This window comes from Bufo bufo, chromosome 7 (genome assembly GCF_905171765.1).
Source record: "Bufo bufo chromosome 7, aBufBuf1.1, whole genome shotgun sequence".
NCBI lineage: Eukaryota > Metazoa > Chordata > Amphibia > Anura > Bufonidae > Bufo > Bufo bufo.
In genome coordinates this window covers 53,376,597-53,400,117 of record NC_053395.1, presented here as the reverse complement: position 1 = coordinate 53,400,117, position 23,521 = coordinate 53,376,597, and the positions used below count along the sequence as shown (strand labels likewise).

The 23,521-nt window shown below is 43.2% G+C and overlaps 1 protein-coding gene across 1 annotated transcript in view; it reads right to left on the bottom strand.

Annotated features, from left to right (window-relative positions):
- Positions 1-10,601: 10,601 nt before the first annotated feature.
- LOC121007528 (multidrug resistance-associated protein 1-like) overlaps positions 10,602-23,521 on the bottom strand; it is a 150,252-nt gene continuing 137,332 nt past the window's right edge. Inside the window, exons 28-32 of the mRNA XM_040439516.1 lie at positions 21,418-21,564; positions 20,526-20,684; positions 20,174-20,340; positions 16,609-16,803; positions 10,602-10,986 (exon numbers count right to left, since the gene is read on the bottom strand). Of these exons, the coding sequence (XP_040295450.1) occupies positions 10,878-10,986; positions 16,609-16,803; positions 20,174-20,340; positions 20,526-20,684; positions 21,418-21,564 (777 nt within the window). The 3' untranslated portion in view covers positions 10,602-10,877. The remainder of the gene's footprint in view (positions 10,987-16,608; positions 16,804-20,173; positions 20,341-20,525; positions 20,685-21,417; positions 21,565-23,521) is intronic.

Below are 23,521 nucleotides of genomic sequence, written 5' to 3'. Positions count from 1 at the left end.
GTGGGTGGGACTGTGGGAGCGCGCCCAAGCACGCATGTGCAGCAGCTCCCATCCAGGCCACCTTATATCTGCACTGCAGCAGTGGCCATAAATAGTGTTGATCGAGCACCAAAGTGCTCGGGTGCTCTGGCCGAACATAATGGAAGTCATGGAGAGAACCCAAGCATTAAACAAGGCACCCCCTGCTCTGAAGAGGGGAGGTTGCATGGTTTATAGGAAAAGGTCAGAAAATGATGGAAACACCACCTAAATGGTTCGGGAACAGCATGGGGAGGATGTCTGGATGCATCTTGGACTCCTAGGTCGCTGCTGGGAACGATGTTGTCCGAGTAGTACGCCACTTTTACAGACTGACAATAATACGCACCAAACCAAAGATAAAAATCGATTTTAGAGGAAAAATTGTTAGAAAACATTCTTTCCTGTATATTTACTTGTAAATAAAGTGCAAGTGCTGCTATAAATTACAAGGAAGAGGCACTCTGATACAACCAGTATATCACATAAAGGAGGGCCTCATTCACATTGTGATACAATTGTTCTGGTAGTGGGTCTCCTACACTCATAAAGCCTATGCACTAAGTGAAAGGGCTGCCAAAAATTACAAGGAACCGGCACTACAATACACCCTTTGTTATACATAAAGGAGGGCATCATACATAGCCTTGAAAAATTATGATTGATGGCCTGCTGGTGACCCTCAAAAACATTTGGAGCAAGGGCCTGCTGATCTGACCATTTAAAACATTATGGGTAAGGGCCTGCTGCCGCTTTGGTGACTCTAGATAACCTGAGGCCGATCCATTCGGATGTCTGCCCTATCAACTTTCAATGTTATTTTCAGAGCAAACCATGGTGACCACAGGTAACGGGAGAATCGTGGTTCGATTCCGGAGAGGGAGCCTGAGAAACAGCTACGGCTACCACATCCAAGCAAGGCAGCATGCGCGCAAATTACCTATTAGGTATAATTAGGTTAGGGCCTGCAGGTGAGCTGACCCTGTAAAATATTTTAGGTGCGGGCCTGCTGGAGAGCTGACCCTGTAAAAGATTGTAGGTGAAGGCCTGCTTTTGAGCTGACCCTGCAAAAAATTATATGCGAGGGCCTGCTGGTGAGCTGACCCTGTAAAAGATTTTAGGTGCGGGCCTGCTAGTGAGCTGACCCTGTAAAAGATTTTAGGTGCGGGCCTTCTGGTGAGCTGACCCTCTAAAAGGTTGTAGGTGAGGGCCTGCAGGTGAGTTTAGCCTCTAAAACATTATATGCGAGTTCCTTCAGGCGAGCTGACCCTGTAAATTATTGTAGGTGAGGGCCTGCTGGTGAGCTGACCCTGTAAAACATTATATGCGAAGGCCTGCTGGTAAGCTGACCCTTTAAAAAATTATATGCGAGGACCTGCAAGTGAGCTGACACTCTAAAAAATTATATACGAGGGCCTGCTGGTGAGCTGACCCTATAAAACATTATATGCGAAGGGCATATATGCGGCGAATAAGCATGTGTTGATATGATGGAAGAGGAGAAGGAGGATGAGGAAAGGAAGATTCAACCATATACCCTTGTTTGTGGTGGAAGGGGTGCATGGGAATACAGAGTATTCAGTACATTATAAACAACACATTTAAAGTGCCTTTACGTTCATCAGCTTTACTCTGGTGGAGTCGAGAAGTCATGGTCAATCCAGGCCTTGTTCATTTTTATAAGAGTCAACCTGTCAGCATTTTCAGTTGACAGGCGGATACGCTTATCTGTTATAATGCCACCAGCAGCACTAAATACCCGCTCAGACAAAACGCTGGCGGCAGGGCAGGGCCAGCACCTCCAAGGCGTTGAGCGCCAGTTCGTGCCACGTGTCCAGCTTGGACATCCAGTAGTTGTAAGGCACTGAGGGATCATTGAGGACGCTGACACGGTCTGCTATGTACTTCTTCACCATCTTCCAAAATTTTTCCCTCCTTGTGACACTAGGCCGCGCATCAGGGTGAGGGTGCTGACGGGGTGTAATGAAACTGTCCCAGGCTTTAGAGAAGGTTTCCCTGCCTCTGTTGGAACTGCTGTGTGTTCCCCTTATCTCCCCTAATCGGCTGGCCAAGGAACTATGGACTCTGCCGCCAGCGTTGTCAGATGGAAATTTTTGGAGCAATTTTTCAACAAGGATCTTCTGGTATTGCACCGTTTTGCTCGTCCTCTCCACCAGAGGAATGAGAGATTAGAAGTTCTCTTTCTAGCGGGGGCCGAGAAGGGTAAACAACCAGTAATCCGTGTTGTCTAAAATGCATATAACGCGCGGGTCGCGGGAAAGGCAGCCTAACATGAAATCCGCCATGTGTTCCAGAGTACCAACAGGCAAGACTTCGCTGTCGTCATCAGAAGGATCACTCTTAATCTCCTCATCCTCCTCTTCTGCCCACCCACGCTGAACAGATGGAATTAAACTTCCATGGGTACTACCCTGTGTAGCGGAGGCAACCGTCTTCTGCTCCTCCTCGTCCAATTCGCGCTGAGAAGACGAACTGAGGGTGGTGTGGTTATCACTCTGGGTAATTTCTTCCCCCATTTCCACCTCTTCCATATGCAAAGCTTCATCCTTAATTGTGAGCAGCGAGCGTTTGAGTAGACACAGAAGTGGGATGGTTACGCTGATAATAGCATTTTCGCCACTCACCACCTGTGTTGATTCCTCAAAGTTTCCTAAAACCTCACAGAGGTCAGACATCCATGCCCACTCCTCGCTTGTGAATAGCGGAAGCTGACTGGAAAGGGGACGACCATGTTGCAGCTGGTATTCCACTACTGCCCTCTGCTGCTCACAAAGCCTGGCCAACATGTGGAACGTCGAGTTCCAGCGCGTGCTCACATCGCATAACAGCTGGTGAGCTGGCAATTTCAAGCACTGCTGCAGCAATGACAGACCGGCTGAAGCTGTCGATGACTTGCAGAAATGTGCACACACGTTCACCAGTAGCTCAGGCAAATTGGGGTAGGCTTTGATAAACCGCTGAACCCCAAGGTTGAACACGTGGGCTAGGCATGGATGTGTCTGAGCTTGCCGAGCTCCAACAAAGCCGCCACCAAGTTACGGCCATTATCAGACACAACCATGCCTGGTTGTAGGTTGAGTGGCAAGAGCCACAGCTCAGTCTGGTCTCTTATCCCCTGCCACAGCTCTGCGGCGGTGTGCTGTTTGCCCCCTAAGCACATCAGCTTCAGCACGGTCTGTTGCCGCTTCCCCACTGCTTCCAGCTACAGACTGATGACGGACTGGTGCTGCGCGAGGTGGAAGAGGAGGCGGAGAAGTGGGGTTTGGAGCCACTAACGTAGGTGCTGGCGGAAACCCTGATCGACGTAGGGACCGCAATCCTTGGCGTCAGTAACACCTGTGCCATCCCAGGGTACGACTCGCTTCCGGCCTCCACAACATTCACCCAGTGTGCTGTCAGGGAAATGTAGCGTCCCTGGTCGAATGCACTTTTCCATGTGTCTGTGGTTAAGTGAACCTTCTGAGTAACTGCGTTGGTCAGGGCACTTGTGATGTTACGGGACACATGTTGGTGTAAGACAGGCACGGCACACCTTGAAAAATAGTGGCTAGGGACTGCGTAACGCAGGATGGCCGCCGACATCAGGCTGCGGAAGGCCTCAGTGTCTACAAGCCTAAATGGCAACATTTCCAGGGCCAGTAATTTGAAAAAGCTGCGCATTTAGTGCTATGGCCTGTGGGTGGGTGGCTGGGTATTTTCGCTTGCGTTCAAAGGCCTGGGGTAAAGACATTTGGACGCTGCGCTGGGAGACGGAAGTGGATGTGGTCGCTGATGGTGCTTGCGAAGGTCCAGGTGCAGAGCAGGAGGCATCCGGGCCTGCGCCTTTGACAGGGGATGGGCCAGCACGTAACATAGGGGAAGAGGAGGCAGTGGTGTGACCCGCAGACACAGATTGTGGACCCAGGCGTTCGTCCCACTTATTACGGTGCTTGGATGCCATGTGGCAGATTATGCTGGTGGTGGTGAGGTTGCTAGTGTTCACTCCCCGGCTCATTTTCGTATGACACAGGTTGCAAACCACTGTTCTTTTGTCGTCCGCACTTTCCTCAAAAAAGCGCCATACTGCGGAACATCTACCCCTTGGCAAGGGAGTTTTCCGCAAAGGGGTGCTCTGTGGAACAGTTGCGGGCCTGTTTGGTGTGGCCCAACTTCTCCCTTTTGGCATCCCACTGCCTCTTCCAGCCTGTTGCGGTGCTGCAGATCCCTCCCCCTCTGTACTCGCTTGGCTTTCCACCTTCCCAGGTTGGGTCAGTGACCTCATCGTCCACCACCTCCTCTTCCTCACTCTGATCATCCTCCCGATTTGTTGACCTAACCACAACCTCAGTGAGTGACAACTGTGTCTCATCCTCTTCATCAACCTCTTGAGACAGTAATTGCAGTTGACTCATTGGCAACTGTGTCTCCTCATCATCCACCTCATTAAACTAATTGCCGTTCCTCACCATCATGTTCTTGTGACTGTGGATGCTCAAGAAGTTGGAAATCAGGGCACAAGATCTCATGTTCCTCTTCAAGCGTGCTTGGCGAGAGGGCCAAATCAAGTAATGGCGATGAAAAGATGTCCTCGGAATATTCGAGTGTGGGATCACTTGTTTGGCCAGACTGTACATGGTGGGAGGAAGGAGGACCAGGGTGAGGATTGTGTTGACCAGACTCCTGGCTACTGAGACTGGACTTGGTGGAAGACAGGGTGGTGCTTAACTGACTGGAAGCATTATCTGCTGCAATCCAACCAACCACCTGCTCGCACTGGGCTGACTTTGCGAGCGTTGTCCTGTACAGACCTGCAAACTGGGACATGAAGCTAGGTATCGTGGATGATTGTTTTTCTTATGCTCTGGGCCAGGGCCAGGGCCACGGCCTCTGTGCACCATCAGCATCACGGCCACTTCCCCGTCCCTTACTGCTCGCCTTCTTCATTTTAAATGTGATATATGCTTGAAAGTATGTCACACGTACAGTAGCGTAGGATTTGGACGTGTATGCGCTAAAAATTTTACAAAAGGTATTTGTGATGAGGAAACATTATACAGGACCGGTACCACAGGTAATGTCCCTGTTCGCAGTGTCTATGGAAAAAGTACACTGGATGTCACTTTACACAACAGATGTGGCGCGAATAAATTTAACTGTCCGCAGCGGCCTATTACACGGTATTTAGCGCAGGATGCGCTAAAAATATATATTGCTGCTGTCACACACGATAGTCCTTAAAAGGACTTTTGGGTCTCTGAAATGTTTTTTTGTACAAAAAAAATAATTCAATTACACTCACTAGACTCTATGTCCCTTCCTAGGCTCAGCTCTCCCCGACTACATGCGTCAACACATGTTCCGGACAGCCAATCACTGTAATGCCAGTAGCCAACATGGCTACTGGCATTACAGTGAGGGCAGTACTTACCTGCGTAGCAGCCAAGAAACGTGCGGAGAGAAGACTCAAGCATGGCGCTCGAGCACATGCGGTACTTGGCTGAGCACCGCCATGTGCCGAGCATCGAGATGCTCCATCAACACTAGCCATAAACCCTGGAAATGAGCAGTGTATGGATGTGATAAAAAAATAAAATAAAAATGAAGCCAGCAAAACAGGCAATATGGACAATTGCATTCGTAAGTGCTTTGTATTAACTTTGTGTACATTAAGCCTCTTTCACACGAGTGATACGGAAAGTGTCAGTATCTGTTCAGGAAAAACCGATGGTTTTGCATGCAAGTTCAAGCAATTTTGTCTGTGATTGCGTTTTAGCCTATGTTACTGCTGCTGCAGCAGCATTATTTTTAAGCCAATCTTTAGTTTCTTCACATACCACTGTTTTCCTTGATTTTTTCCTTAGTTACAGCTGTCTTAACCTCTACAATATGAGATGGTTGTCAAGATGGCTCCTCTGCCAGTTCTGAGGCCAAAACTGCCTTCCCTCACTTCGCATACACACTCGCAGTAGCCAGCAGCTCCCTGCCAGCCAATTAGATTGGATTGCTGAGAGACACACCTCCTCACTCTGAAGCCTAATGCAGGCATGCAGTATAAAAGGGCCGCCCCTCTGTCTTCTGTTTACACTAAAGGGAAGACAGACAAACCCTAACAACAATCTTTTAACCCCTTAAGGACCCGCGCCGTATATGTACGGCGGGCTGAGCGATCGGGTGCAGGAGCTGCGCCCGCCCAATCAGCGGCAGGGGTCCTGCAGTCACTGATAGCCAGACCCCTGCTGTATACACCGACAGTGAAAACACAGATGCCGGCGCATTAACCCTCGCACACAGGCAGGAAGCTGTAAGTGCATTACAGTGTGTAATATGCTTACAGCCAATGCATCACAATACAGAAGTATTGTAATGCATTGTAAAGGGGATCAGACCTCCAAAAGTTGAAGTCCCAGAGTGGGACAAAAAAATAAAGTGAAAAAAGTAAAAAAAAAAAAAATTTTTTTTTTTTTTTAAATGTTTCAAGCAAAAAAATTGTAAAAAATAGGGAAATAAAGAAAAGTAGACATATTAGGCATCACCACGTCCGTATCGACCGGCTCTATAAAATATCACATGAATGTTAATACTGAGCATCGGTACAGGGAGGAGGAGACGCCAGGGTTTCTCAATGGGGGTCTCTTTCAACCTGGCTGTGCTGCGATCCAATCACAGAGGAGAGCATCACAGCCAGGGAGAAAAAAACCTGTGACGCTCTCCTCTGTGATTGGATCGCGGCACAGCCCATTGAGAAACCTTGGCGTCTCCTCCTCCCTGTACCGATGCTCAGTATTAACATATTGAGCGGAAGAACTGCAGGGGGGCACAGTGGGGCGTAGGAGCGATATTTTGATGATTTTGGCAGCATCAGCAGGGGGTTACCCCAAAAAAAGTTAAGGTATTTATCTCAATTAATAAAAAAACATGAAAGGTTCTCTTTAAGGGCAATACAGTACCACCATATATTTGACAGAGAGCCCACCTGAGTGCTGCATCTCCACCGAAGGGCAGAGTCAACAAGGCGAAAACTATGTAAGATTTCTGGAGTTTTGTACCAGCAGGAATTCAATTTATAGGAGTTTTCTTGGCGCAAAACACAGAAATCATGCAAGAAAGACAGTATAGACTACTTCAGAATAAGAAAAGAGGAAAGTTTACTGGGGGAAAATGAGCGTATTATATCAGAGAGATACTATATGGAGGAGGTACTTACAATGATAAAAGCAGAGCCTCAAATGAAGTTGGTTTCTGTTTAAGATCAAACTGTCATGAACTTCTTAGAAGCATGGGAGACATGGGCTTGCTGTATAAAAGACCCATCCCTGCCTTGGGAGTCAGAGGAGGTCTGAGTCGAGACGTTCTCCTTGGTGGACAAAAATTTGTCAACCGTGGAAGAGGGGCACAGAGACCAAAAATCACAGTCATCTCCAAAAGAGGGTCTAAAAAAATGGAGAATTAAATAAGCCGGGCTTACCGTAGAAGTGAAGGAGAGGCACTCAGGTTTAAGCAAGTATTTAAAGTATGCCAAATGAAAAGGGTTGTCCTGGTAAACTCACTGACACTTGGTTTGGAATGTGCGTAATAAGCTTTAATCCATACTTGCCTCATCGCATCTTCTCGGCCTAAAAGATGTAGTTCAAGGTCATTGTGAATGGTACTATGTGCTAAGGCAGTGAAACAGTTGACCCATATGAATATCATAGTGATACGACTGCACTTCTGGTAGGCCCAGACCTCCAAACTGTTTAGGGCACGACAAAAGCCCATACACCAGTCTTGTCCGCTGAGCGCGCCAGGCAAAGTTAGAGAAAAGACTACGTACTGATTTTAAAAAATCGTAAAGGAACCTTAATTTGGACAATAAGCAGAACATATTATAGTTTGGGCATTACGTTTTCAAGACAAGAAAGGGATCTCATATGTTGAGAGAAGCGCTTTAATCTGGTTAAGTGGAAGGTAGATATATTGATATAAAAGGTTAGGGTCATTAGTAAGTTGGATATCTAAGTATTTATATAGAGGTGCTGGGCCATCTAAAAGGGCATGTCTTCTGTTTTTCACGTAAGCCCAATTGACTTCTATGGAGCCAGGGCTGAAAACCGCACAATATAGAACATGCTGTGATTTTTCCTGAATGCAGAGATGACACATGAAAAATGTGCACAGACCCAGTGAAATAAATAGGTCAGGATTCAGTCTGGATGCTATGCATTAACGACACACATCGCATCCTGACGGAAAACTCTTGTGTGAAAGAGCCCAAATAAATGCCATTTGCTGAAGAGAGGTCCTTTTATATTGACAGCCTATCCTCAGGCTAGACCATCAATATCTGATCAGCAAGGGTCCAAGACCTGGTACCACCACCAATCAGCTGCTGGGAGTTTGCACTGTAACTGCACAGCTTCACGCACTGTGTAGTGGATGGAGCTGGTTGCTGGAGCGCTGCTCCGGAAGGGTGAATGCTGTATCCTGTGTTACCTATATATAGATGGCACCTTTCATTGTAATCCTGCCTATAATGCTAAATCAGATAACTACATAAAAGTGAACTGGGAAGTATCAGCATATGATTAGGCTTAGTGGCCACAGGAAATTAACAAAAATTATTTAAAAAATATGTTTAACAACTTAACAGTGGCAGTCACCATAGAGTTGCAATGTAAAATGTAAAAAATGTATATGATAATGTATATGATTTTTTTTGCTGGACTCTGCAGGGTGGAAAACTGGCGTACTACACCTTTGCATCTTTTTTTCTAAATGTACTAGTTAAGTCGGGAAAAAACATGATGTGGTGGAACATTGGATTTTCAACACTGTAGATCTTTTAATTGTACAGACTGATCAGCTTTTCTTCAAATGTTTGACTTATATTTGAAGTCTGTAAAACAGTAACTTCTAAGTATTTACCATTTCTTTTGTAAATGGCTTATTGATTTTAGCTTACATCGCAATGAAATAGTAATGACTCTTGTTACACTTTACATACAGTATATTTTATTACATTTTTCACATATATTCACGTCAGTTTCATAAATTTAAACAACCTAAAAAATACAACTATCTTAGCATCCCACTACAAAAAAAAATTAAATTTTTTGACATTGTGTTATCCCCTCCCCATTCACACATTAAAAAAAGTAATACACAGAGGAAGTTCATACGATGGCTTTTTCAGCGTAATTTTGGCACAGGCAACCAAAATTTTGCCGAAAACCCACCGGCATCTGTGTTCTGCCTTCCATACATCTCAGCTTGTTTGAACATCCCCTGAGACACATTAACAGTGTAACCAGGTTCTTAAAAAATCTCAATATTTCTAATACTAGCAAATTTATGAACACTGACATGCAGAGGTAGTTGAGTACTTCCATTGAAGTGTATATTTGTACCAACAGTTTTGATGGAACAGGCTCGCAGATGGACAAACGGATATTTTTTTTTTTTTAAAGAAACAAAGGTTGTGAGAAGTGGCATGAAGACGTCCCGGATTTAGAACTTATCAGCAGAAAATTAAAAGGCACACATTTAAAATCAGGTAAAACACATACAGATAGCAGATGACATGTAATAAGCTGTCTATGGCTGGGTGCACATCACGTTTTTGTCTTAAGTTGAACCAATGCAAAAAAACACGTTAAATGGATGCCTCTGACGGATTCCCTACATTGTCATCCGGCAGCATAGACTTCCACTGTAAAAAAAATGAAGTAAAATGCATCTGTTAACGTGTTCCTTTTTTTTTTTTTACAAGACTCGAAAAGAAAAGAAAAGCGTGGTGTACTACGCTTTTACATAATTTTTTTTTCAAAATACTTATGTTAAATGTAGAGCAAAAACGTGATGTGAACCTAGCCTAAGGCTACATTCACACGACCGTTGTTTTGGTCTGCATCTGAGCCCTGTGTGCTGTCCGCATCCATCGCTCTGTTCCGTGGCCCCGCAAAAAGAATACATGTCCTATTCTTGTCAGTTTTGAGGAGATGAATAGGCATTTCTATAATGGGCCACCCATGCCACTCCGCAAATTGCGGAACGCATGCGGGTGGCATCAGTGTTTTGAGGATCCGCAATTTGCAGACCGCCAAACATGGCACAGCCGTGTGAATGCAGCTTTTGACATATTACTAGTGTAACCAGGTTCTTAAAATTATCTTAATATTTGTAAAACTAGCAAACTGATGAACACGGACATGGAGGTAGTCTAGGACTCCCCTTGAGGTGTGTCTTATTTGTACCAATATTTTTGATGGTACAGGCTTGCAGATGTACAAATGTATATGCATTAAAAAAAAAAACTTTTTTGCCTTTAGAGGTTGTGAGAAGTGCCAGGAACACTTACCAAATCTAGAACTTCTGAGCAGATCATTTAAAAAGGCACACACACGTTTAAAAATCAGGTAAATCATTTACAGAATCTTCACTTGTGCGTTTCAAAGCTGTGCGGCACTTCTCCAAAAACCTTGGGGAACTTTTACCACTGATCTTACACCACAACTTTTTTTTTTTTTTTTTTTTATGACATGACAAACTAAATAGCAACAGAGGACCAATTTCACAGACAGACAGATTAGGACTGAAGTTTTTAATTTTTTTTATTTTATTAATATTGTGACATTATCATTTTGCATTTCTTGCGTGTTTAGTCTTGTTACAAGTAATTGCACCTTTGTGTATTAATATACATGAGTGTTTTCCTTGTGCAAAGATTTTCACGCTTCCCTTGATGCGCTATGATAAATCCTTCACATCTGTAATACTAAGGCCCTGAGACTTGGTACATTCCATTTCTAGGCACATCTTGCAGAGCCCTCTAGTGGATATACGAGACATTGCACTGCTTTGTGCATGTTCTTAGCTGACAGTTAAATGATATTTGCATCTTTGGCCATAAAGTAAAATAGTCCATTGTTTTCCAGTAATGTTGATGGAGTGTCAAATTCTACAATTTCACCTTTGTCAAAGACAACTATCCTGTAGAGGGAGAGATAAAAAAAAAAAAAACTAACAACATCATGAATATACTAATAAAACATTTTAAAAGGGGATGTTCCAGGGGAATACATTTTATAAATAAGTGGCCAAATTGGTTAAAAAAAAGAACAAATCATTTCCATAACCTGATGCTGACCCAATGCTCGCCTTCAGTCTCTGACTCGACACACAGGAAATAGCAAAAAATACCCGCTCAGCCAACCGTAGTGGTGAGCCGCCTCTGCTTGATGGGGTATCTCCTGTCCTTTCCTGTGTGTTGATTTGGAACCAGGAAGTGGAAAGCAGTGGGGACTGGTCAGAGTCAGAACGGCGGCGGCAGGAGATCATTTTTTTTAGCCCCTTTAAAGAACACTGCTGTTTGTAAGAATTATAGATGTAGCAAGCTTTACACTGACATTTAACACAATAAACACCACTGAAAATGTTAAGTTAAAGTTTACCACGTCATGGTACAATATGTCAAAATTGTGAAATGACAAAGTTACAGGTTGAAACGTCTGAAACTGAATACAAGTTCATGGCTGCATTTCATAGTTACAGTAAGCATTGAACTAAACAGTTACAGGAATTGTGACGTCCAGTTGCATCCATGCACACCAGAGTAAAACCTCATTCACACGTCAGTGATTTCCATTAATGATCGTGAGCCAAAACCAGGATTGCAGCCTCCACAGACATAAGGCATAAAGGAAAGATCTGAACCTGTTCTGTGTTTAGAGCCGCACCTGGTTTTTGGCTCAAAATCACTGATAGAAAACACTGACCGAACACGGATGTGTGAATGAGGCATCTGCATGATAAAACCCTGGAATGTGCTCAGACATTTAAGGGAATCTGTCGCCCTGATTTTGGATTATAATCTACAGCAGGGATCAGCAAAAACACCAGCTGCTGTGAAACTACTACTCCCAGCATGCACACTTAGGCTACTTTCACACTTACGTTTACATTTTACGGTATTGAAATCCGACAAAGGATATCAATACCGGAGAAAAACACTTCCGTTTTGTCCCTATTCATTGTCAACGGAGAAAAAATAAATAAAATTAACTGAACAGAACGGAGTGCATCAGAATGCATTCTGTTCCGTTTGGTTGCGTTCCCATACCGGAGAACAAACCGCAGCAAGCCGTGGTTTTCTTTCCGTCATGGGATGCAGAGCAAGACGGATCAGTCATGACCCACAATGCAAGTCAATAGGGACGGATCAGTTTTCTCAGAAACAATAGAAAACTGATCCGTGCCCCACTGATTTTAAATGGAGTTCATGACGGATCCGTCTTGGCAATGTTAAAGATAATACAACTGGATACGTTAATAACTGATACAGACGGTTGTATTATCAGTAACGGAAGCGCAAGTGTAAAAGTAACCGTACTCAGCTATTCTTGTAACTTCCGTAGAAGTGAAAGGAGGATTCTGGGAGTTGTAGTATCAGAACAGCTGGAGGTTGCTGATCCCCGATCTACGGTAAGACATGAGTAGTACTGCAGATAAGGAGTCCAGATTACAATTAGTTTTTTTCTTTCTGCCTCTGGTTCCTCCGCTGCCAGCACTCAAAGCTGCAGTGAAATACACAGTCCGGCCTGCTGTGCCATGCTAATATAATGGAGAGGACTCACATGCACAGCAGTCCTGACAATATATTTCAACGCAACTCTGAGCGCTGATAACGGGAGAATAGGGGGCCAGTAAGAAAATACAAAATAGTGACCTGGACTCCTTATCTGTAGTACCATTCATGTATCACTATAGATAATAGTCCAACATTGGTGTGACAGATTCCATTTTGCTGTTCTGGTGTACATGCTGAATGAACAGTTTGGTTTCTGTAGCAGAGGAGCCCCCTGATGCATACAGCAAATGATGTATCTATAGGGCCTTACATGCCCGGTAAAGTTCAAAATTTTCCCCATCAATCCGCACTCAAAACCCCGTAATGAGAAAGTAAAAACAGAATTTTAGTTTGCAAATTTATAAAGAAAAACTAAAATTTCACATGTACATAAGTATTCAGACCCTTTGCTATGACACTTGAAATTTATCTCTGGGGACCTCCCATTTCTCTTGACCATCTTTCTCAAAGCTGTCGATGCATATCAGAGCAAAAACAAAGTCATGAGGAGGAAAGAACTGCCTGTGGAGCTCAGAGACAGGATTATGTGGAGGTACAGATCTAGAGATGGGTACAAAAACATTTCTGTTCCAATGAATGTTACAAATAATTATTGAATTGAATATTTTTTTTTTTTTTTTTAAAACAGCACTCTTTCTAGAGCTGGCCACCCCGCTAAACTAAGTAATCGGGGGAGAAGGGCCTTGGTAAGAGACGTGACCCAGAACCCATTGGTGAGGTCACTGTGGCTGAGCCCCAAAGACCCTGTGTGCAGATGGAAGCAACTTTCATCAGGTCAACCCTCACTGCAGTACTCCACCAATCTGAGCTTTATGGTAGAGAGTGACTAGAAAGAGGTCTCTCCTCATTAAAGGACACATGAAAGCCGCCTAGAGTTGGCAAAAAAGCACCCGATGGACTCAGACTGTGAAAAACAACATTCTGTGGTCTGATGAAACCAAGATTGAACTTTTTGGATTAAATTCCAAGTGTCATGTCTGAAGGCAATCAGTCTTTTCCCAATACCATCTCTACAGTAAAGCATGGTGGTGGCAGCATCATGCTGTAGGGTGTTTTTCAGTTTAGAGAGAAAGCTGAATGGAGCAAAGTACAGAGATATTCTTAAAGGGTCTCTGTTACCCCAATTTTAGACTATTATTTATAGCAATATAGGGCTGTAACGATTAAATCGAAGTTATCGATAATATTCAATAACTGGATTCGTTGTCAACGAATCCTATCGAATAATCGGCCGATTCGTTGCTATCTGGGGCGGGAGCGGGTCCTTAATCGGCAGTAACTTTTACTTCAACATTAAATCAGCCCATCTTTATTAACTTACAGTGAAGCTCCGGTAACGGGCAGAGCGGGTGGCGGCGTTACGTCACTTACTCACGTGACGCGCCTGCTCCGTCACTTACTCACGTGACGCGCCTGCTCCGTCTGCTTCATTCATAAAGTGGGCAGAGCAGGCGCGTCACGTGAGTGAGTGACGTAACGCTGCCGCCCGCTCTGCCTGTTACCGGAGCTTCATTGTAAGGTAATAAAGATGGGCTGAGTAAAAGTTACTGCCAGAATAGTCTGCTGTGAGCAGCGGGGCCGGGGCTGTTATGGGAGGGGGATCTGTGGATGCCGCTATTGTGGGGAGGGGGATCTGTGGATGCTGCTGTTATGGGGAGGGGGATCTGTGGATGCCGCTATTGTGGGGAGGGGGATCTGTGGATGCTGCTGTTATGGGGAGGGGGATCTGTGCACTGTTATAGGGAGGGGGATCTGTGGATGCCACTGCTATGTGGAGGGGGATCTGAGCGCTGTTATGGGGAGGGGGGGGGATCTGTGAATGACACTTATGGGGGAGACCTGTGGATGACATATATAGCATATAAGATGCTATATAGTGTCATCTATAGATACCCCCATATCAGTGTCATCCACAATTTGTTTTAATATGGCCTTTGAACATAATTTTTTTAAGTAAAATCATATAAACCCCTTTTTTTGTCATTTTGGCGTTTTCCCGATTAATCGATGAAATTATCGACAACTAATAGATTATTCAAATAATCGTTAGCTGCAGCCCTATAGCAATACATGCTTAAATATTGCAGATATGTAGTCCAGAAAATATATTTTTTATTTATTTTCCTACTTCCCTCTGTTCCCCCGTTGTCAGCTCACAGAGCTGCTTTGAAATACATTGTCAGGACTGCTGTGCATGCGCAGCACAGCAGTCCGAACTGTGCATTTCAGTGCAGCTTTGAGTGCTGACAGCGGGGTAACCATGGGCAGTAGGAAAATAAAAATATTGTGATCAGGACTGCATATCTGCAGTATTACTCATGTATTACTGGAAATAATAGTCCAAGGAAATTTTCTTTAATGAAAACTTGATCTACAGTGCTCTGGACCTCAAACTGGGCTAAAGATTCACCTTCCAACAAGGCAATGACTAAGCACACAGCCAAGACAACACAGGAGTGGCTTAGGGACAACTCTGTGAATGTCCTTGAGTGGCCCAGCCAGAGCCCTGACTTGAATCCAATCGAACATTTCTGGAGAGACCTGAAAATGACTATCCGACAGTCCCCATCCAACCTGACAGGTTGAGAGGATCTGTGGAGAAGAATGGCAGAAAATTCCCAAATCCAGGTGGACAAACATTGTGCAAACCTCATACCCAAGAAGACTGGAGGCTGTAATTGGTGCTTCAACTAAGTCCTGAGTAAAGGGTCTGAATACTTATGTCAATGCAAGATTTTAGTTTTAGTTTTTTAATAAATAAGCAAAGATTCTGCTTTGACTTTCTCATTATGGGGTATTAAGTGCAAAATGATGCAGAGAAATCTGAACATTTTTTTTATTATTTTAGCACAAGGCCGCAACATAAAATGGGAAAAAGCTGAAAGGTTCTGAAGACTTTCCAAATGCATTGTACAGTATATGACTCCTCACTATAGAATGGTATACACCGTAGTCTTCCGTTGGATGTAAAGGTCAGGGAATGTGTGTGATGAATATTTAGAACGGAAGGAAAAAACACATAGGAGCACATTTTTGAAAGGTTTTATATCACACGGGTAGAGTAAAAAAGGCACAAATTATGGCGTAGATTTCAGTTTCTGCCCTACAGACAACCAGAAGATTTGCCAAATTTATTAAGAGGCATAAATTTGGCACATCTCACTCCACCAGATCACTTCCATATGAAACCCCCCCCAAATTGTTAAAGCCTTATTATGGTGCCTGCAATGGAGTTTGGACAGCAGTTTCCTTATTAACACAAATAACAAGTTCCAAATTGTCAATCCTACTTTGAGCGCTGCAGGTTACGGGTGTGGTGGGTCCTGTTCACACCAATGTGATTTTGCAGCTAAAACTAAGGTACATGCACTCCTGATAAAACGAAGGTAAAACCCGGGTCGGGTGACAGACGGGAAACCGTTTTTTTTATATTTGTTACGCCTATGATTCTTTTAATCCTGCGAGTACAATAAAAACCTGATAAAGAACGTCCCTTGCGGTGCTTCACTATTGTTTCGCTCCCTTCGTCCTAACATTTATAGGAGAGAGAAGGTTTTTAGGAGAAATGAGCAATATCGGATTGTGAAGCACTGAAACAGTGAATTGGTGCATCATCGAAGGTCTGCATCTGCTGGAATGGTCGAAAGAGTACCTATTGAGGGGCAGCGCAGTTTCTATCTTGTGAAGGGTTTCCTTTTTAAGCCTAAAGATTTCAGGGGCCAAAACTCAGGGCAAATGGATGCAAGATTTTGAAAGTAATACCTTAGTTTTAGTTGCAAAATCACACTGTCATGTGTGCCTGGTAGTGTGCACCATCCAGACCATGTTTTGTACCCTGACCATTACTTGCTGATTACAATGCTTTCTAGAAGTAGAAATACTAGACTAAGAAAACACTAGTGTGCTAATGCCCTAATATTTAACATAAAGGGTTAACAGCATATTAGAAAAGGACTAGGGCTTACCGTGAATAATCCATAATTGTATTGAGTCGGTGTGCGATAGTTATTACTGTACAACCCTCAAATTCTTTTCTAATGGTGGACTGTATAAGGTCATCAGTCTCCAGGTCCACGGCGGCAGTGGCTTCATCTAGCACCAAGACTTTGGTCTTCCGCAGAACGGCTCTTGCCAGACACACCAGCTGACGCTGACCAACACTAGAGGATACGTACATAAGCAAAATTAAAGTGTAACATTTCTGCATAATAGAAAAAGCAACTATTGTGAAACGTTCATATGCATTGACCCCTGCCAACTTCAGAAAAGAAAGATCTAACAGTTAAAGTGGATATAAAAAGTCTACACTCCCCTGTTAAAATGTCAGGTTTCTGTGCTGTAAGATAAATAATTTCAGAACTTTTTCCACCTTTAATGTGACCTATAAACTGTACAACTCAATTGAAAAACAAACTGAAATCTTTTAGGTGGAGGGAAGAAAACAAAAAAATAATTATTATAATAATGTGGTTGCATAAGTGTGCACACCCGCTTATAACTGGGGATGTAGCTGTGTTCAGAATTAAGCCATCACATTCAAAATCATGTTAAATAGGAGTCAGCATACACCTGCCATCATTTAAAGTGCCTCTGATTAACCCCAAATAAAGTTCAGCTTCTCTAGTTGGTCTTTCCTGAAATTTTCTTAGTCGTATCCCACAGCAAAAGCCATAGTCCACAGAGAGCTTCCAAAGCATCAGAGGGATCTCAGTGTTAGAAGGTATCAGTCAGGAGAAGGGTACAAAAGAATTTCCAAGGCATTAGATATACCATGGAACACAGTGAAGACAGTCATCATCAAGTGGAGAAAATATGGCACAACAGTGACATTACCAAGAACTGGACGTCCCTCCAAAATTGATGAAAAAAGACGAGAAGAAAACTGGTCTGGGAGGCGACCAAGAGGCCTACAGCAACATTAAAGGAGCTGCAGGAATATCTGGCAAGTACTGGCTGTGTGGTACATGTGACAACAATCTCCCGTATTCTTCATATGTCTGGGCTATGAGGTAGAGTGGCAAGACGAAAGCCTTTTCTTAAGAAAAACATCCAAGCCAGGCTACATTTTGCAAAAACACATCTGAAGTCTCCCAAAAGCATGTGGGAAAAGGTGTTCTGGTCTAATGAAACCAAGGTTGAACTTTTTGGCCAATTCCAAAAGATAGGTTTGGCGCAAAAACAACACTGCACATCACCAAAAGAACACCATACCCACAGTGAAGCGTGGTGGTGGCAGCATCATGCCAAGGGGCTGTTTTTCTTCAGCTGGAACTGGGGCCTTAGTTAAGCTAGAGGGAATTATGAACAGTTCCAAATACCAGTCAATATTGGCACGAAACCTTCAGGCTTCTGCTAGAAAGCCGAACATGAAGAGGAACTTCATCTTTCAGCATGACAACGACCCAAAGCATACATCCAAATCAACAAAGGAATGGCTTCACCAGAAGATTATTAAAGTTTTGGAATGGCCCAGCCAGAGCCCAGACCTGAATCCGATTGAAAATCTGTGGGGTGATCTGAAGAGGGCTGTGCCCAGGAGATGCCCTCGCAATCTGACAGATTTGGAGTGCTGTAATATAATCAAAAGGCGCTTCAACAAAGTATTAGTTTAAGGGTGTGGACACTTATGCAACCATATTATTTTATTTTTTATATTTTTTCTTCCCTCTACCTAAAAGGTTTCAGTTTGTTTTTCAATTGACTTGTACATCTGACATTTTAACAGGGGTGTGTAGACTTTTTATATCCACTGTATATATGGTAACCTATGGAGATCTTTTACGCTTTTTATTACAATTTATATGTTAGTGATATTTAGTGATATAGTATATACTATCAACTCAAAATCAGTTAAAAGATTTGAGATGATTGTAGCTTTCAGAGAACAACAATCTCCTGTCAATGGTGAGAGTAAATTAACCAGCTTCCAAGTACAGGTGGTACAACTTATCTTGGAGTAAACAACAGGATCAGATGGGTTGAAATACAAATTAAAACACAAATTACTGACATAAGCCCTATAGAACCCAGCCTATAAACAAAAACTCACTATTGGCTTCATTGCAATAAAATACAGCCTGTGTATATATAGACACACACTACCATTACACAATTACAAAAGAACACGGCCTATAAATACAGAAACAAATTACTGTGACATTGCCATAATAAAATGCAGCCTCTAAACCTACAAGCATACTATCATAGCTTACAACTTAAAACCGGCATCACCAAGTAGAGCATAGTAAATACTGAACACACTATAGTGACAACATCATAGCAATATGTCAGAGTTTCCCATCTTTTTTTTTAACTTAGACGATCACTAGCCTGAAAATTGTGCTGCCTGGGTCTCGCCACCAGTGGTTGAAGTTCATGCTAAAATTAACAATATTGTTAAATTTCTCATTTTTCTGCTCAATATAACAATTTTGAATATAAGCACAAACCTGATCAGTTTTTGTTATATCAGAGATTGCCGCAGCTAGAGAAAAGCCATATAATTGCTTCTCTCAAAACTGCCTTGCCCAGTGCGTCTCACAAACAAGTGGTGGGCACCTCACTGGTGTGACCAGTCTAACAGTTTGAGAAGCGTGGCATAAGAACATAGGGGGTCATTTATTAAGACCAGCGTTTTACACACCAGTCTTCATAACCCCTATAGCTGGCGGTGGATCCTCAGAAGTTATGAAGAGGTGCCAGCCTCTACATAACTTCAGCGTATCTAATGTAAGCCAGCTTCCATGATGGCTTACATTTAGACTATTTTCTACGCCTAAAACATGCGCCCATACCATGCCCACTTTTTTAGACCTGGGGTGAGCGTGGAATAGTCGCACACTAAGGAGCAAATAACCTTTGCGCTGCAATCTGCGCCAGAAATACACCTAATATAGGCGTATTTCTAGATAGTAAATGACCCTTATAGCCTTTAGCTTTAGACACACACTACTTTGGCCTCATTAAAACCAATATACAAAAAGCTTATAAAGCACATTCACACTATTGTGTCACTATAATTGAACACAGCCTATAAATAAAAACTACTGTAACATCACAACAAAGCAACACTGCTCAATATAGCCACATGGTACTGTGACATCACCACAATAGAATGCAATCTGTAAATACACACAGTATCCTGACACCATGCAGAACTCAGCCTATAAATACACATACTTATGACATCACAACTGGTGCAAAAGAAAAGTGGAAGAGTTGCTCACAGAATCCAGTCCAATTGCTTTTATTTTAAAAGGTCCTTTACAAAAAGGTAGCCAACCGGTTGTTATTGACAGCTGCTATACCTTTCCTTTGCACCAGTATTGATAACCCCTGACTAAATGCAAACCATATTACGATAAAATTGGAACAGAACACAGCCTAATATACTAGTGACCTGACTACAAAAGAATTAAAAGTACACTCTATAGTACAGTATAAAATCGGAAGCAGAGGTACACAGATTTCAGATTCTGCATTACCAATCCATATAAAGCATGTGCCTGTACTTTTCCAACCATACTGCACCTCAGATTTTCTCCTCCTTCAGAACACGTGTGATTAAGGCCATCAGGTAAGGATGAAGCAAAACTTTTCAAGTAAGCCAGTTCTAGGGCAGTCCAAATCTCCTCATCTGAATAATTATCAAATGGATCAAGGTTCATTCTCAGGGACCCACTGAACAAAACTGGATCCTGCGTAAAATAAAACGAGATAGGAGGCCCAAAACAGTATGCAATATTCAATGCAGATTTGTTACCCAAAAAAATAATTTCTCAGTCTTGCATAAAATGAAGATAAAAAGTAATGAAACAATCTGCATATAAAACATTTTTAACAACTCTTTATAGCAATGCAATTTAAATCAAGTGGACCTTACCTGCGGGATGATGGTTATCTTAGATCTCAGCTCATGAAGGCCTAGTTTTGCTATGTCTGTTCCATCTATGTGAATTGACCCGGTCGCAGGCTCCAGAATTCTGAACAGACCCAAGGTAAGAGATGATTTACCAGCTCCAGTTCTTCCTACGATGCCAATCTGTTCATATAATACACAACAGAAGCAATAACTGTGGTGTGAACAAAACTTTAATTATTTTTGCTTTTGTAACAGAAAAACTTTTAACTGGGGACGAAGTTATAGAAGTCAGTATCCTGCCAAATTCTCCAATCCCATGCAGACTCTTGCTCCTGGGGCTGTGGAAGGACCAGGCCTCAGTGTTGTTCTGACCATAGGGATGTTATGTCACCTGGTCACAATGTCCAGTCATTTTCGATAACCGTGACTTTTCACCCATATTGACATGATTTATATATTCATGGGGTTGTCCGATGGTAACAACCTATGCCCTATCCAAAGGATAGGGGACAAGTGTCTGATGGACAGAAGTCCAACCACTGGTGCCCTTGCCAATCACTAGAATGGGAGACTGTTCCCTGTTTTAATGGCACAGCAGACAAGCATGCTTTTCCACCGCTCCATGGGACTGCCATCAGATCCATAGAGTTAAATGTAGCGACAGACATGCATGTGTCCCCATTATAATGACAGGCAGGGGCCCCAGCGTCGCACCCCTGAAGATCAGACATTTATTCCCTATCCTGTGAATAAGGGATTAGTTGTTGCCATGGGACAACCCTTTTAAATATATGTATATCAGACATCCTTTATATTCCTATTTCTTACAGGGTGGTGCTACAATGACAAAGATGAACTTTCCACTCAGACAATGCTTTACGAATACCCTGAAAAAATACAATGTAACACCAACCTTCTCTCCAGGTTGAATAGATGCAGTGACCTTCTTTAAAGCCAGTTCTAAGTCTTTTCTATACCTCAGGCCATAATTCAGAAATTCTATTCTACCAGCATGGGGCCACTCGGCTAGTGCTGAATCATCTTCTGAGGTCCATGGGGCCTAAGGAAACAACATAGTGGGTTAAATATAAAAAATATTATCACATGGTATTACATTAGTAACCATATTTAAAATCATATGTCCTGCATTTCATGCTGTACCCCTATTCTTAATTTTTAGAGATTCCGTAGCGACTCATACAGTCGTCAAAAAGAGCTCTAGATCCCAGCTAATTATAGACCAGTAAGCTTTACTTCTGTTGTGGGAAAACATTTAAAGGACAATATACACAGGAGTATGTCACTATTAAAGGGGTTGTCTCATCACAGACAATGGGGGCATATCGCCCTGCAAAGTGGTGGCTGGAGGACTCTGGTCTGGCCACCACCAAGCACTCTCCCCATAGAAGAAGAGAACCTATATCTAGAAAGGACTTATATCGGAAGCCTCAAAAAAGTGGTGGAGGGCGCACTGTGCATGCACAGCCGCCCTCCATTCACTTCTATGGGCTCAACGGAAATAGTCGAGCCAGTGCTCGACTATTTTTGGTGGCCCCATAGAAAATGAATGTAGGGAGGCTGTGCATGGGCAGTGTCCCCTCCACCACTTTTGGGGCTCCGTTCTCGATATAGGTGCGGGTACCAGCGGTGGAACCCGCACCTATAAGACAATGGGGGCCATATCCTAGTGATATGTCCCCATTACCTGTGATGAGACAACCCCTTTAAAGGGGTCTTAAGTTGGATTTACACGTCCAGATAATCAGGAAGATTATCCGGAACGAACATTGCTACGAACGCTCATTCCAGACAATCTGCCCGTTAAGCGAAATGCTCATCGGGTGAAACGGTCATTCATGCAGGCACCTAAATGATCATTTCTGCTGCCCAGAAACAATGCAGCCATGTGAGGACGAGCGATCAAAAAAGCGATCCCTCGTTCTCATACTGTGGAGGTGATCGCTGCACGTAAATGCAGCGCTTCACCCCCACTGAGCGAGCAGCTGACTGTCAGGACTTCTTGACAATCTGATCATCATCAGGTCTAAATGCACTTTTAGATATTAGGAAAGATTCAAAGAATTAAATGTATTTAGTCTTGAGAAGAGGCATCTAAGGGAGGAGGGGGGCACAGTTAACCTATACAAATATATAAATGGTGAAAATATGGTGAAAAGCAGTTCCATGTAAAATACCCTCAAAAGACAAGGGGGCACTGCCTCCGACTGGAGAAGAAAAAGTTCAGTCTCCAGAAGCGTCAAAGCTCCTTTACTGTAAGAACTGAATCTGTTGAATAGTCTACCTCAGGATGTGGGTTTACTTAAAGGTAGATGGCGTTTAGAAAAACAAAAAAACTTTATTAGAAATCTTAATTATAAAAGGCTATCTGCCCACTAGATAATACTCATTAAAAAGGATAGGAATATCCTCATCACCCTGTATAGTATATGCAGTGTGTAGCTAGGTTGCCACCTATAACTGCTTGAGGTGTGTCTTGGTTCAGTTAGATCAAAGTCACCTCAATCAGCGCAGACAGAGCCACAGTATTTTGGCAACACATACAACTAGCACACACTACATTAAAAGGGTGAAGGGTGAAGCTGACAAACATATGCAGGGTCATGCACAGAGCTCCGCACCTATCTGTGACCTCTTTGTTATGTTATCACTGGGTACGCTGATATACGGTGCAGCGTATATTAAAAATGGCTTAGATGAATTCTTAAATAACTTTAGAGGACCTTTCATCTGTTTTACTTATAGGAGCTAAATACCTGTACTTGCGGGGTATCCCCCGCTGATGCTGCCACCCAATTTTATTTATTTTTTTAAATATCGCCCCTACGCCCCGCCTGCTTGAAGTTCTCGCGCTCAGTATTTAAATGCTGAGCATCGGAAAAGGGAGGAGGAGACGCCAGGGTTTCTCAATGGGCGTCTCCTTCTCCCTGGCTGTGCTGCGATCCAATCACATAGCTGAGCGTCACAGCCAGGGAAGTTTTTCTTACTCATATTTAGAT